Source organism: Oncorhynchus masou, chromosome 12 (assembly GCF_036934945.1).
Source record: "Oncorhynchus masou masou isolate Uvic2021 chromosome 12, UVic_Omas_1.1, whole genome shotgun sequence".
Classification (NCBI taxonomy): domain Eukaryota; kingdom Metazoa; phylum Chordata; class Actinopteri; order Salmoniformes; family Salmonidae; genus Oncorhynchus; species Oncorhynchus masou.
Window position 1 is genome coordinate 38251831 of NC_088223.1, and position 14988 is coordinate 38266818.

At 43.7% G+C, this 14988-nt stretch overlaps 1 protein-coding gene across 2 annotated transcripts; it reads left to right on the plus strand.

Moving 5' to 3' along the window:
• The first annotated feature begins 944 nt into the window (after nt 1-944).
• On the plus strand, nt 945-14156 carry LOC135550027 (bone morphogenetic protein 8B-like). Of its 2 annotated transcripts, none has more exons than XM_064980456.1 (7): nt 945-2603; nt 5775-5967; nt 6392-6540; nt 6810-7004; nt 7200-7279; nt 7513-7623; nt 11899-14156. In XM_064980456.1, the coding sequence occupies exons 1-7, from the start codon at nt 2033-2035 to the stop codon at nt 12046-12048; spliced, it is 1449 nt and encodes a 482-aa protein (XP_064836528.1). In that variant the 5' UTR covers nt 945-2032; the 3' UTR covers nt 12049-14156. The 2 variants fall into 2 exon arrangements, with proteins under 2 accessions (XP_064836528.1, XP_064836529.1); XM_064980457.1 differs by having other exon boundaries at nt 6810-6989.
• Nucleotides 14157-14988: the final 832 nt, after the last annotated feature.

Consider the following 14988-nt stretch of genomic DNA (forward strand, 5'->3'; position numbering starts at 1 on the left):
CCTCCCGTCTGTCCTCACTACTTATCCTCACTCCGACGACAAACTGACGGACTCCCTCTTATCATTCTCTCATCCTCGCCATCCCTTCATCCCCCTCTCCGGCCCCAAAATCCCTCAACACTGGAGAAAGAAAAACAAAAATACCAGAGAAAATACTCATTCATGGCACTTCTGACTCCCTGGCTTAAGTAAAAATGTTGGTCGGTTTGGTTTGGTCAGTTAGTATTCGTGCCGTTCAAAGTGGCCACAAGTCCCAGGGTGCTTTGAAGTCCAACATACACAAACACAAGCTGGCATGGAGCTGACCCTCACTACTATATTTGAATTTGTTGTAATTTCTAACCTCAAATGCCTTGCTAGCACACCACACACAGTATTTGCAGTCAAACTGGAATGAGGTAAAGACAACTCGCAATCTGTTTAACAGGAAATGAAAACGTATAAAATACCTTCAACATTTCATTATGACAGTACACCTTAAGCTACAGCAGTCTACCTTTTATGTTTTTAGTATTCGGTTTAAAGATACGGTACAATTGCTAATCTGTGTTCTTCTGGCAGGTTTTGGCATGTCATTCACTCCTTGTGGTTCCCCAGGATTCCAAACCACAGCTAAAACACTCAGCTGTGATGTCAGAGGTTCGCCCGATGCTTGAATGTTAGTGTTGAGGTAGCGTGTCCAGTAAACCAAGTTTAGAGAGAGATTTATTTTTCTTAAAAATATATTCAGTGTATGCATTTTTCATCACAATGAAGGGATTCCATGATTCCATGATATTTTCCCATGAAAGTAAGTGATTATGAGAAAATAAAGGGAGGGATATTTTAAAAAGCCCAAAGGGAGGAATAAGGAAGAGAGTTGGGAGAGGATGTGGGAGGGGGGGGGAGGCTGGGAGGAGGCTGTATGGAGGAGGCTGTATGGGACACTCCCTCTTGGTGATGGACAACTCGAGCAGTGTTGAAGCACCCTGACATGAGGTAAACTCTCAAAGGGCACATTACAGTACGCTGACAAACATACTGGCATTGTTCTCCACTTGAAACAGGTGGTTTAGGGGATTTTGGGAGGAATACAAAAGGATAATACAAAAGCAAGGAATAAAAGACAAATTACACAACGTGCCAAGGATTTTAAGTTGGAGCTACACACAGTTTGAGGAAGACATCTGGAAACATCTGGAGTTAGACACAAGTGGGCCAAACAAACAAACAGAATGTTTGATGGATTAAAAAGTGCCCCAGAATTGTGGATTAAAGAATGAAAGACTGAGAGGTGGACTGCAGATCATTTTTCCACTGAAGATCTTGTTCCTTGCGTGGGATCAGGTTGTTTGCCAGCCGACTTTGAGACACGCACGGCAGGTGTGGTATTTTCTTCCCTCATCCTTCTGAAGACCGATTAGACTGAAAACAGGTCTGATTATTTGGTTCTCTTCTCAAATTTCAATGACTACCAACCCTGCCCTTTAACTTAACCACTGCCAACCTCCTTCAAATGTACTTCTTTAAAGGGAGCCATTTCTAAGACCAACGCTGTTTGTTTTTCATCAGGACATTAAAAAAAGTTGTAATTATACCCTCGCTTTCATTTTTGTGTTCTGCTGTGTGCCGCATGAGTAGAGTCGTGTTATGCTAGAAGAGAGAAGACACGCGGTGGTTGGGAGACTAAAGTAGTAGAAAGGGCAGAGGAAGGAAGAAGAGGGGAGATAAACAGAGGGAAATAAAGAAAGTAAACCTCTCTGTGTCTACCGTTGATCTAAACGGCTCCCGTCACAAATCACAGCGGTGCCTTTTGTTAGTGACGGATCTGTGATACTCGTAAGACAGTTTGGCCTACACAGACAGACGGTACATGCAGATAGTCTGAGACATACAGTAACAGTCCCTCTGTGGTGTGTCAGTTCTCTGCAACGCACACCCAAGTACAATCTGCTCTTGTGTGGATTGAAGGCCAAAAGAACATAGACCAACTAAAGACTTGTAAGTTAGAAAAATATATATATAAAAGCACCCGGGTAGAACTTCTTCCACGATGTCATCGGACACCTTGAAAGATCTCTCTCAAACCACGGAGAGCTTGGACAGACCGGACGCCTCCAGAACGTACATCTACACCCACGCCTGCCCATGCACGGGAAGAAGACGCATCCGTGGCAACAACAACAGCACCTACAGACACCCTCTCCAACTCCCGCTCTTCCCTGTGGCTCTCATCCTTGTCCCCTTGCTGCTCTGTCTCTGGGGCCACCAGGCCCAAGGAGTCGTCCACTCCAGCTTCCGCCGCCTCAGCAGCCGAGAGAAGAAGGAGATGCAGAGGGAGATCCTGTCCATCCTGGGTTTACCGGGCCGGCCCAGACCCCATCCTCCCCTCCGACCGCCCTCCTCAGCCCCCCTCTTCATGCTGGACCTGTACCACGCTGTGTCGGCCGAGGGGGATGAGGGAAACGGAATAGGGAATGAGGTAGGGGGACTGGGGTTCGGCGGTCTGGATGGGTTGACGGGCCACGTCAGCCATGCCGCACTGCCCACTCTCAGCACACACACGCCGCCGCTGGGTACGGTGGTCAGCGAGGCCGATACGGTCATGAGCTTCGTTAATCTGGGTGAGCTACTGACCGTTGACACACCTGTAATTTTAAATACCTGTGTTTTACTTGGTTATTACTTTCTGTCTCGTCATCCAATTAGTTGGGAGTTTTTTGTTCAGACAATGGTCTCCCAGTAGTTATTTCAAAATATGGCCCAAAACTTCTCCTGTGATCTTTTACATGTCTTGCAAAGAGCCAAAGTAACTGAAAAAGGTGATATAGCTAGAATTTTCAATTAGAAACGAGGCCAACCTGTCAACCTTATGGAGAGGTGAACCAGTTCACCTCTCAGGGACAGACTTGTTATCACCAGAGAGACCTTTCCTGTGCTGCACCAGCCCAGACAGTAGACCTACTGATGCTTATCTGAAATGGCATAAAAATTAAACATCCTTTTCCCAATTGGTTCCTTCTGCTATCTCTCCTGGAATGAGATCAGAAACCTTGTTACCGTGGAGAAACCTGATTTCATGTTGTTCTCTTCACTACTTTTAGACATTTTGCGTATTGCTTGAACACTTAATATGCTAGTTTCTCTTCGTATTTCTACAGTATTCGGACGTACATATTAATGTTTATTACAGCACCATATATGACTGTTGACATTGACATTTTTCCTATTTTGTTGCCTTACAACCTATAATTAAAATTTGGGTTTTGGGGGGTTTTGGAGGTTTATCATTTGATTTACACAACATGCTTACCACTTTGAAGATGCAAAATATTTTTTTTTTGTGAAACAAACAAGAAATAAGACAAAAAAAATGAAAAACTGAAGCATGCATAACTATTCATAACTATGCCACCTTTTGCAGCAATTTCAGCTGCATGTCTCTTGGGGTATGTCTCTATAAGTTTGTCACATCTAGCCACTGGACTTTTTGCCCATTCTTCAAAGCAAAACTGCTCCAGCTCTGTCAAATGGGATGGGTTCCACTGGTGTAGTAATCATGAAGTCAAACCACAGATTCTCAATTGGATTGAGGTCTGGGCTTTGACAAAGCCATTCCAAGACATTTAAATGTTTCCCCTTAAACCACTTGAGTGTTGCTTTAGCAGTAGGCTTAGGGTCATTGTCCTGCTGGAAGGTGAACCTCTGTCCCAGTCTCAAATCTCTGGAAGACTGAAATAGGTTTCCCTCAATAATTTCCCTGTATTTAGCGCCATCCATCATTCATTCAATTCTGACCAGTTTCCCAGTCCCTGCCAATGATAAACATCCCCATAGCATGATGCTGCCACCACCATGCTTCATTGTGGGGATGGTGTTCTCGGGGTGATGCGAAGTGCTGGGTTTGCACCAGACATTGCGTTTTCCTTGATGACCAAGAAGCTCAATTTTAGTCTCTTCTGACCAGAGTACCTTCTTCCATATGTTTGGGGAGTCTCCCGCATTCCTTTTGGCAAACACCAAACATGTGTGCTTATTTTTTTCTTTAAGCAATGGCTTTTTTCTGGCCACTCTTCCGTAAAGCCCAGCTCTGTGGAGTGTACGTCTTAAAGTGATACTATGGACAGATACTCCAATCTCTGCTGTGGAGCTTTGCAACTCCTTCAGGGTTATCTTTGCCTCTCTGATTAATGCCCTCCTTGCCTGGTACGTGAGTTTTGGTGGGCGGCCCTCTCTTGGCAGGTTTATTGTGGTGCCATATTCTTTCAATTTTAAATAATGGATTTAATGGTTGTCTGTGGGATGTTCAAAGTCTCAATGTTTTTTATAACCCAACCCTGATCTGTACTCCTCCACAACTTTGTCCCTGACCTGTTTGGAGAGATCCTTGTTCTTCATGGTGCCGCTTGCTTGGTGGTGTTGCAGAATCTGGGGCCTTTCAGAACAAGCGTGTATATATACTGGGATCATGTGACACTTAGATTGCACACAGATGGACTTTATTTAACTAATTATGTGACTTCTGAAGGTAATTGGTTGCACCAGATCTTATTTAGGGGCTTCATAGTGAAGAGGGTGAATACATTTGCACGCACCACTTTTCTGTTTTTTAATTTATTTTTCTAACAAGTAATTTTTTTCATTTCACTTCACCAATTTGGTGTATGTCCATTACCATGAAAATCCATTTCAATTGCAGGTTGTAATGCAACAAAATAGGAAAATGCCAAGGGAGATGAATACTTTTTGCAAGGCACTGTACATGCCTTTCAGTTAATGTTTCAGTTGATCTTATTTTGACAATGTCTGGTGTGATGCCTTGAACCACCATTTTAAAGCCATCAAACGAATCTAGACAGTTTCTCAATTATAGCTCCTGTCAATTGAAGTCACCCATCACACACACACCCTATCAATCCGAACCAGTCAAGGCCATGCAACCCGCTCAAAACCGTGCGTAGGGGACACAGCTGTAAGGAATTACAGGCCCCACTGACACACACACAGAAACAGAGAAACGGGCTCAGAATACTGCAGAAGACCGCTCTAAAAATACTGCCCAACCTGTAGTTAGTGGCGTGTGTGTTGAGCAGCTGCTGCGGTTGAAGGTCCTTAGCGTCTCTAATTACTGTATACTCCAGAGACCGACCAGGGTTGTTACTCTGCTTTGCAGGGCTCCCTGTGGAGGAGTGTGTGTGTGTGTGTGTGTGTGTGTGTGTGTGTGTGAGAGAGAGCATAGCGCGTGTCTTCAAGTATGTGTGTGTTCATGTACGTAGTCTCGCTTGAGACACTGCGGCTGTGGTGAGTGACCAGCGTTTGCGTGTCCATCCCTATATTTCTCAGTCTTTCCCTATTGCCTCTTTCTCTCCCCTCTCTGCGTTACCGCTATCCAGTCCTCCTTCACTTGGGCTCACCTCGCGCCACACGTCTGCTCCACTCCTCTCTTTCCCCCTATTGCCAATGACCCAGTCACTCACCTTCCAATCCTCCCATCTCCCTCCACACCTTCCCACTTCTGGTGCTCTTCTCTTTTCCTCGGTTTTCTCATTCACACACTTGCATATAAGATTTATTGCTCTTTCGCCTCCCCTCCGCCCTTGTCCTCTTCTGTCCTTCTTGTGTCATGTGGGAATGTCTGCATCATACAATGAGAATATCTCTGTTTGTATTAGTCTTTTTAGGGCTTGTTGAGAGGAGTGGAAGTCGTGTAGATGTGAATATGAGGTGTTGTGCTGTTTACATGTGAAAATGTCAGTGGCCTTACATCGACCTTCCTCTCTCCTCCTCTCCCTCAGTGGAGCAGGAGCGGGACCTGCTGCAGCCACGGCCGTACTGGAAGGAGTTCCGTTTTGATCTGACGCCCCTCCCCCAGGGGGAGACGGTCACGGCTGCAGAGTTCCGCATTTATAAGACCCTGACCATGGGCCAGAGGGCCAACCGCACCCTGCACATCTCCGTCTACGAGATCCAACGGGAGAACAAACACAGGTTCCTGCCACTAGATCGACATAATATGTCTATTTAACGCTCTCTCCCTGACATGTTTAGAGGATCGGGTTTGGTTTTTGCATGAACAAAGGATGAAGGATATCAAATAATCCCTTTAATATTCCCCTCACTCTTTGTCGAATACTCTGTCTTCTCTCTATACACATTGGTTTGTTGCTGCGGCAAAATGCAATGTTTTAAAAAGAATTGCAATTCAACTTTTGACCTCAAACAGCTCCTGGCAACAGAACTCATTTGGCCTCGTTGTGGCTTGCGAGGACGTCTTGCAGAAGCTTGGTTCTCGAGAGAGTTGAAGCTCAAGTGGCTGTCTCTCTGTTTGTTTGTCTCTACTGCATGGCCATACAACATGCTTTGCGTATCTCTCCAGAGGTTATCTCATGCCACTCCTCTCTACTCTCCTCAGAGAGCCAGAGCTGGTGTTGCTGGACATGCAGTCAGTGCCCGCGGGGCAGGAGGGCTGGCTGGCTTTTGACGTGACCTCTGCCAGCAACCGTTGGCTCCTGCACCCCCGCAGCAACCTGGGCATTCGTCTCTATGTGGAGACAGAGGAGGGTGAGCCTCATAGAGTTAATACTATGGTCAGGAAATGCTCTGCGGATGGGGAGGTGATTACCCACAAAATGGATTTCTAGATTATTATGCCTTTGAATAAAGAGGCAAGTTAACTCAGAATACGACAGCAGTACATGTGAAGTAACACTGTAATGTCTCATAGTATGTGTTATTGTTTAGTAAATACATAGAAATGGAGATATAATCGTGAGGTAAACCAAAACAACATATCTCAAACACACGCACGCACACTGTTTTCTCTCCATCAGACCGGTCCTTGTCAGCTGGGTGGGTAGGCTTGGTGGGTCGAAGGGGCCCCCGCTCCAAACAGCCCTTCATGGTGACCTTCTTCAGAGCCAGCCAGGTCCCCTGTCGCCCCCCACGCGCCCTGAAACCCAACCCCCGCAAGAGGAAGCCCAAATATGACCTGCCCCTTCCCAGTATACATGGTGAGGTCCTACAAGGTCAGAGGACAACACTGGTTTAAGGTCTTGTTGTGAAGCTTGTTTAATGCAATGTTTAAAGGCATAGTTAATCAAAATGACTAAGATAATTAAGTTGCATTTACATTTAATGGTGTCTTCATTGTAAATCCAATGCATCCAAAGTGTGCTTTACAGTCTGTCCTGTCTCAAAACATATTGTTTGGTCCCTTTCAGATCACAGCCACGTCAACAGTGGGCGCCAGGCTTGTAAGAGACATGAATTATATGTGAGCTTTAGTGACCTAGGCTGGAAGGTAAGCTTCTGTCTCCCTTAACTACTCATTCTACTGAATAGATAATATCATGAGCTAACATTGTATCACCTTATTTGCTGTATCACACAATTAGTATTTTTAAGGAGCAAGGCATTTGTGTCGTTTGTTCTGTTCTTTGCATGTTTTATGACGTATTTCTGATAGAAATATAGTCTGTTCTAGTCATTGATCTAATTTTGTCAATCTATATCTATGGTATTTCTCTCCATTAGGACTGGGTCCTGGCTCCTAGTGGTTACTCTGCCTTCTACTGTGATGGAGAATGCCTATACCCTCTGGGTTCCTGCATGAACGCCACCAACCACGCTATGATCCAACTAGTGGTCAGTATGCACTACGACACCCTCTCTCACATGAACGCCACCAACCACACTATGATCCAACTAGTGGTCAGTATGCACTACTACACCCTCTCTCACAGGAACGCCACCAACCACACTATGATCCAACTAGTGGTCAGTATGCACTACTACACCCTCTCTCACATGAACGCCACCAACCACACTATGATCCAACTAGTGGTCAGTATGCACTACTACACCCTCTCTCACAGGAACGCCACCAACCACACTATGATCCAACTAGTGGTCAGTATGCACTACTACACCCTCTCTCACAGGAACGCACCCAACCACACTATGATCCAACTAGTGGTCAGTATGCACTACTACACCCTCTCTCACAGGAACGCCACCAACCACACTATGATCCAACTAGTGGTCAGTATGCACTACTACACCCTCTCTCACAGGAACGCCACCAACCACACTATGATCCAACTAGTGGTCAGTATGCACTACTACACCCTCTCTCACAGGAACGCACCCAACCACACTATGATCCAACTAGTGGTCAGTATGCACTACTACACCCTCTCTCACATGAACGCCACCAACCACACTATGATCCAACTATTGGTCAGTATGCACTACTACACCCTCTCTCACATGAACGCCACCAACCACACTATGATCCAACTAGTGGTCAGTATGCACTACTACAACCTCTCTCACAGGAACGACAACATTGGTTTCAGTGGGAAAGAAGGTAATTGGCTCAGACATGAATGGAAAACATGGCAAATTGAAAGTAAAATACCTATATTAACTGAGTCTACAATGGCAGACTCTTAATGTAGAGTACAGATAGTGAGAAGTTATATTCAAGACTGAAGTGTTCGACTTTATACTATATGCCTGCTCTTTAAATGACAGACTGACCAGGTAAAACTATGATCCCTTATTGATGTCACTTGTTAAACCAACTTCAATTAGTGTAGATGAAGGAGACAGGTTAAAGAATGATGTTTAAGCATTGAAACAATTGAAACATGGATTGTGTATGTGTGCCATTCAGAGGGTGAATGGGCAAGACAACATATGTAAGTGCCTTTGAACGGGGTATTTAAGTGCCTTTGAACAGGGTATGGTAGTAGGTGTATCAAGAATGGTCCACCACCCAAAGGACATTGAACGAATTTGACACAACTGTGGAAAGCATTGGGAGTCAACATGGGCCAGCATCCCTGTGGAACACTTTTGACAGCTTGAAGAGTCATTACAGTATCACACATCACAATACAATGCCATAAAGTGTGGACCTGTAGTACCTGTAAATCAATTAAATGTTGTTTATTTCCATATGCAAAGAATAAAGCATAATTGTTCATGTAATATTAGCCTCATAACTCAGGAAAAGGAAGTAGTGATGAAATGATCAAGTAAATGAAAAGACAGAGACACATGCTGTTGAACTACTAGTTATTTTATTTAAAAATGTAAAATTCAGTGCAAGGTAATGTAGTGCATTAGTGTCTAGATCCCTGTTAGGTGGCAAAGTGGCACAAGAATCCTGTGGGGAGAGAAAGCAAGAGAATACATTAATTTAATTTGTGTTAACTAATCAAGCTTCAACAAAGCACTTCAAGTCCTCACATCCTGAGAGATGGACAGAGAGAGAGAGAGATGGATGGATATAGAGAGAGAGATGGACAGACAGAGAGAGTGTGGCCTTTCAGATCTCTGCAGTAGGACTACATGCTGGCCATGAGGTTCTCCAGGTGGTACTCCAGGAGGCTGGAGAGCTCAGTGACCAGAGACACTGGGTTAAAGTACCAGGCCAGCTGCTGCCCAAACATGTCATCTAGCAGAGCCATCAGCCCACCCTGAAGAGAACACCACACAACACATAGATAATGGCTCTGAGTTACTAGCTTACCAAGAGGAAAGAGACAATGAGAGTTACTCCCTGTAAAACGTAATTGAAACCCTGTTATTCAGGAAAAAGTCAACTAGGAATAAGGAAGTCAACTCTTGACTCTTACATTGAGCAGCAGCAGGTATCTCTCGGCCTTTGGCTCAATGCTGGCAGCAGCGGGCAGGAAGGAGTGCAGGAGAGCGTACAGACGCTCCATGAACCCACCAGGGTGCTAAAGGAAACAAAGGAGGAGAGAAGAGAAATTGAAGTGAATTTGCTAATAGAGAGACATCAAAACATGTACCAGTGAGATGCTACTTACCACCATCAGGGACTTCTGAGCTGTCATCAACCCAAACAGCACCAGTTCAAAGAGGGCATCTATCAGGTTAACATGATGGATCTAGGACAAGAAAATAGGAATGATTTCAAATAGATCAGATACTGTGATGTATAAAAGACATGCATGTGGAAGAACTCAAAGTGAGACATGAAAGAGTTAATGAACTCACCTTTGCCTCAGCCAGCTCCCTCTCAATGTCAATCTTCTTGGAGGGGTCACTCACAGTGAAGGCCTGGGGCAGGGAGACGAGCCTCAGGGCGATGTCCTCCACTCTCTTGGTGGTAAGGTAGAGGCTGTGGGAGGGAGGGAATGGAGAATGCCAACCATTAGATTCAATGGATATAACAGCATCTGACAAGCCCAGACTACACAGACATTTAGAGGAACATGGGGCTAATCGGTATCAGCTGCCAATTACCAGTGGCCTCCTAAAGCAGACAACAAAGATTTTCAGAATGAATATGTGGGATACCTTTCAAACATAAAACCAAAAGCTTTCTGAAAAGTGGACCTCAAGGATAGTCGGCACATCCTCAAGGATGATAGCAGCATCCTGGACATGAAGGATAACTGGCAGCAGTGGCACATCCAACTGGACCTCATCCAGTACAGTTGATTCTAAAAGTAGGAACAGGAAAACAAACAAACAATTATTAGGACGTAAAACGTAGCACGCTAGCTAGTACTACTAGCAAAAGTGCATCGCTTAGCAACATTTACTAAAGTTAACATATACAGTGGGGCAAAAAAAGTATTTAGTCAGCCACCAATTGTGAAAGTTCTCAAACTTAAAAAGATGAGAGGCCTGTAATTTTCATCATAGGTACACTTCAACTATAACAGACAAAATGAGAAAAAAATCCAGAAAATCACATTGTAGGATTTTTAATGAATTTATTTGCAAATTATGGTGGAAAATGAGTATTTGGTCACCTACAAACAAGCAATATTTCTGGCTCTCACAGACCTGTAACTTCTTCTTTAAGAGGCTCCTCTGTCCTCCTACCATCAGTAACACACTACGCCGCCAGGGACTCAAATCCTGCAGTGCCAGACGTGTCCCCCTGTTTATTAAGCCAGACAATGTCCAGGCCTATCTGAAGTTTGGATGATTTGGATGATCCAGAAGAAGATTGAAAGAATGTCATATGGTCAGATGAAACCAAAATATAACTTTTTGGTAAAAACTCAACTTGTCGTGTTTGGAGGACAAAGAATGCTGAGTTCCATCCAAAGAACACCATACCTACTGTGAAGCATGGCGGTGGAAACATCATGCTTTGGGGCTGTTGTTCTGCAAAGGGACCAGGAGGACTGATCCGTGTAAAGGAAAGAATGAATGGGGCCATGTATCGTGAGATTTTGAGTGAAAACCACCTTCCATCAGCAAGGGCATTGAAGATGAAACGTGGCTGGGTCTTTCAGCATGACAATGATCCCAAACACACCGACCAGGCAACGAAGGAGTGGCTTCGTAAGAAGCATTTCAAGGTCCTGGAGTGGCCTAGCCAGTCTCCAGATCTCAACCACATAGAAAATCTTTGGAGGGAGTTGAAAGTCCGTGTTGCCCAGCAACAGCCCCAAAACATCACTGCTCTGGAGGAGATCTGCATGGAGGAATGGGCCAAAATACCAGCAACAGTGTGTGAAAACCTTGTGAAGATTTACAGAAAACGTTTGACCTCTGTCATTGCCAACAAAGGGTATATAACAAAGTATTGAGATAAACTTTTGTTATTGACCAGATACTTATTTTCCACCATAATTTGCAAATAAATTCATTAAAAATCCTACAATGTGATTTTCTGGATTTTTTTTTCTCATTTTGTCTGTCATAGTTGAAGTGTACCTATGATAAAAAATTACAGGCCTCTCTCTCTCATCTTTTTAAGTGGGAGAACTTGCACAATTGGTGGCTGACTAAATACTTTTTTGCCACACTGTATGTTCCAACACATATATTTGAAAATTGATGTTTACTAAACTCACAGGATATTATCATTGATTATATCAAAGTGTATGTATGAATAAGTCTGATTTTGACCTTTTTTCATGGCAGGTTCACCTTTTGAAGCCGGATGAGGTTCCTAAAGCGTGCTGCGCACCCACCAAGCTCAGTCCCATCTCTGTACTCTTCTACGACGACAACAACAATGTGATCCTAAAGAAGCATCGCAACATGGTGGTCAAGACCTGTGGATGCCTGTAACATCTGTGGTGGCTCATCTATTCTACATCATTTTAATAAACTTCACTACCATTTTTCCAAAAGATACACACAGGGTTGATAGCAATAATCTGGCAATATGAGGCTAAATAGTATGTATCTACACTGAACAAAAATATAAATGCAACATGCAACAATTTCAACGATTTTACTGAGTTATCGTTCATATAAGGACATCAGTCAATTAAAATATGTTCTTCAGGCCCTAATCTATGGATTTCACATGACTGGGAATACAGATGTGCATCTGTTGGTAACAGATACCTTTTTAAATGAAGATAGGAGCGTGGATCAGAAAACCAGTCAGTATCTGGTGTGACCACCATTTGCATCATGCAGCGGGACACATTTAATTTAATGTTTTTGTTATTTTTTATTTAGCTAGGCAAGTCATTTAAGAACATATTCTTATTTACAATGTCAGCCTACCCCGGCCAATCCCGACGACGCTGGGCCAATTGTGCACCGCCCTATGGGACTCCCAATCATGACCGGATATCATGCAGCCTGGATTCCAACCAGGGACTGCAGTGATGCCTCTTGCACTGAGATGCAGTAACTTAGACCGCTGCGCCATTCGGGAGCCCACATCTCCCGAGCATAGTTGATCAGGCTGTTGATTGAGGCCTGTGGAATGTTGTCCCACTCGTCTTCGATGGTTTTTAAAAGTTGCGGGAACTGGAACGTGCTGTCGTGCACGTCGATCCAGAGCATCCCAAACATGCTTGTTAGTATGCAGGACACGGAAGAATTGGCACATTTTCAGCACCCAGGAATTGTGTACAGATCCTTGCGAAATGGGACCGTGCATTAACATGCTGAAATATGAGGTGATGGCAGAGGATCACTGGCACAGCAATGGGCCTCAGGATCTCATAGAGGTATCTCTGTGCATTCAAATTGCCATCGATAAAATGCAATTGTGTTTGTTATCCGTAGCTTATGCCTGCCTATACCGTAACCCCAGTGCCACCATGGGGCACTCTGGTCACAACTTTGACATCAGCAAACCGCTCGACCATGCGACGCGGGATTCATCCTTGAAGAGCACTCTTCTTCAGCGTGCCAGTTTCCATCGAAGGTGAGTATTTGCCCACTGAAGTCAGTTATGATGCCGAACTGCAGTAAGACCCTGGTGAGTTCGACAAGCACGCAGATGGCCTTCCCTGTGACGGTTTCTTACAGTTTGTGCAGATATTCTTCAGTTGTGCAATCCCACAGTAGCATCAGCTATCCAGGTATCTGATCTCAGACGATCCCACAGGTGAATAGCCGGATGTGGAGGTCCTGGGTTGGCGTGGTTACACGTGGTCTGAGGTTGAGGCCGGTTGGATATACAGCCAAATTCTCTAAAACGACATGGTAGAGAAAGGAATATTAAATTCTCTTGCAACAGCTCTGGTGGCCATTCCTGCAGTCAGCAGGTGAATGGATTATCTTGGCAAAGGAGAAATGCTCACTAACAGGGATGTAAACAAATTGGTGCACAAGATTAGAAAGAAATGCGCTTTTTGTGCGTATGGAACTTTTCTGGGATCTTTTATTCCAGTTCATGAAACATGGGACCAACACTTTATATGTGGTGTTTACATTTTTGTTCAGTATTATATATTGACTTTGAGTATGAGAATGGTATATGAATAACACCCATTGCCTCTTTCATAACGACGGATCTTCACATTTGACTTATAACCCGACTTCACTCTTAAACTATTCAAATCTACAGTAATTCAGATAATTACATCACCCTTTGTCATATATTATTTGTATCCAATCAAAGCTGTAAAGTACTGTGACACAAGTACAATGCTACATTTCTACCCTTTTGATGACTGCTGTCTTGTTGAACCAAGAATTTCTCATTGTCTCTATTAGATGTACTACACATGGTTCAATTAAAATGCTATATATATGGACCATAAGTGTGTGCATTTCTTTAGTTCTACCTGTAACCAGTACAAGTTAGTAGCAATGGAAAATGTCCAATTCTATTTTTTTGTCGTTTTTCTATGTAGAGAGGATCCAATACACAGGAATGTGTCATTGTCAACATATTTATGGAGGACTGTGTACTGCTATATTTGTAATAAAATAAGTAGAATATATATTGTAGAGGTTGATTGGATGCAGAAGTGAGAGGAATTGCCAGTGAACACAGACCTCCAGAAACTGATTGACACTCCTATCTAAACAGTGTCACCACTCTTCAGCTACATAGCATTGCAGTATATTGGAAATACATTTGAAAATACTTGTAAGTATGCATTTGTCTGGTATCAGTATAGACGGAATGGCGTTTAACTTGCATTTGGAAGTAACACATTTTCTGCTAGAATTACAAGGCATACATATTCTCTCACACACACAACACATTCACTGCTTTCCTTCAGAATGGATCAAATAGGCAGAGGAATGATTTCATATATATTGCTATATTTCTTGGAAATGGTCAAATGCAAAATACAACTGTTACAACGTGGACCAGGTGACTATCCACAGTGATTTGGCACTGTTTCAACCAGGGCCTTTTACAGGCAGAACAAGACTCAGTCTTAGGCAAATAACAAATCCTTTCCACTATGACACCATTCTCAAAGAAAGCAGAAATTATTTGCACAAGAGTGTATGGGAGGAGGTATAGAAAAGAGTTGTGGGTTAAAGTAAGACTGCGGTACACAACTGAGAAAAAGTTGCAAAAACAGTAACACCCTGACACTTTTAGACGTGTAACAGTCTAGATGTTACTGAATCAGGTATTAATGAAGGAAGCAGCATGGGGAAAAGGGCTGTAGGTAGAGTGGGCTCATATCATTAAGATGGGTGCTTCAAAAGAGTCTGAAGTTGAGGGGTGGTTGAACATATAAGATGGGGTGCTGGTGTGCTTCTGCCCCCCTTTTTAGGTCATTGTCACAAATATCCCCC

What these genes read in the sequence shown, in the direction of transcription:
- LOC135550027 (XM_064980456.1), top strand. Translation starts at nt 2,033, where the DNA reads ATGTCATCGGACACCTTGAAAGATCTCTCTCAAACCACGGAGAGCTTG. An exon ending in CAACGGGAGAACAAACACAG is followed by an intron (nt 5,968 to 6,391) that starts GTTCCTGCCACT and finishes TACTCTCCTCAG; the next exon opens with AGAGCCAGAGCTGGTGTTGC. An exon ending in ACATGGTGAGGTCCTACAAG is followed by an intron (nt 7,005 to 7,199) that starts GTCAGAGGACAA and finishes GGTCCCTTTCAG; the next exon opens with ATCACAGCCACGTCAACAGT.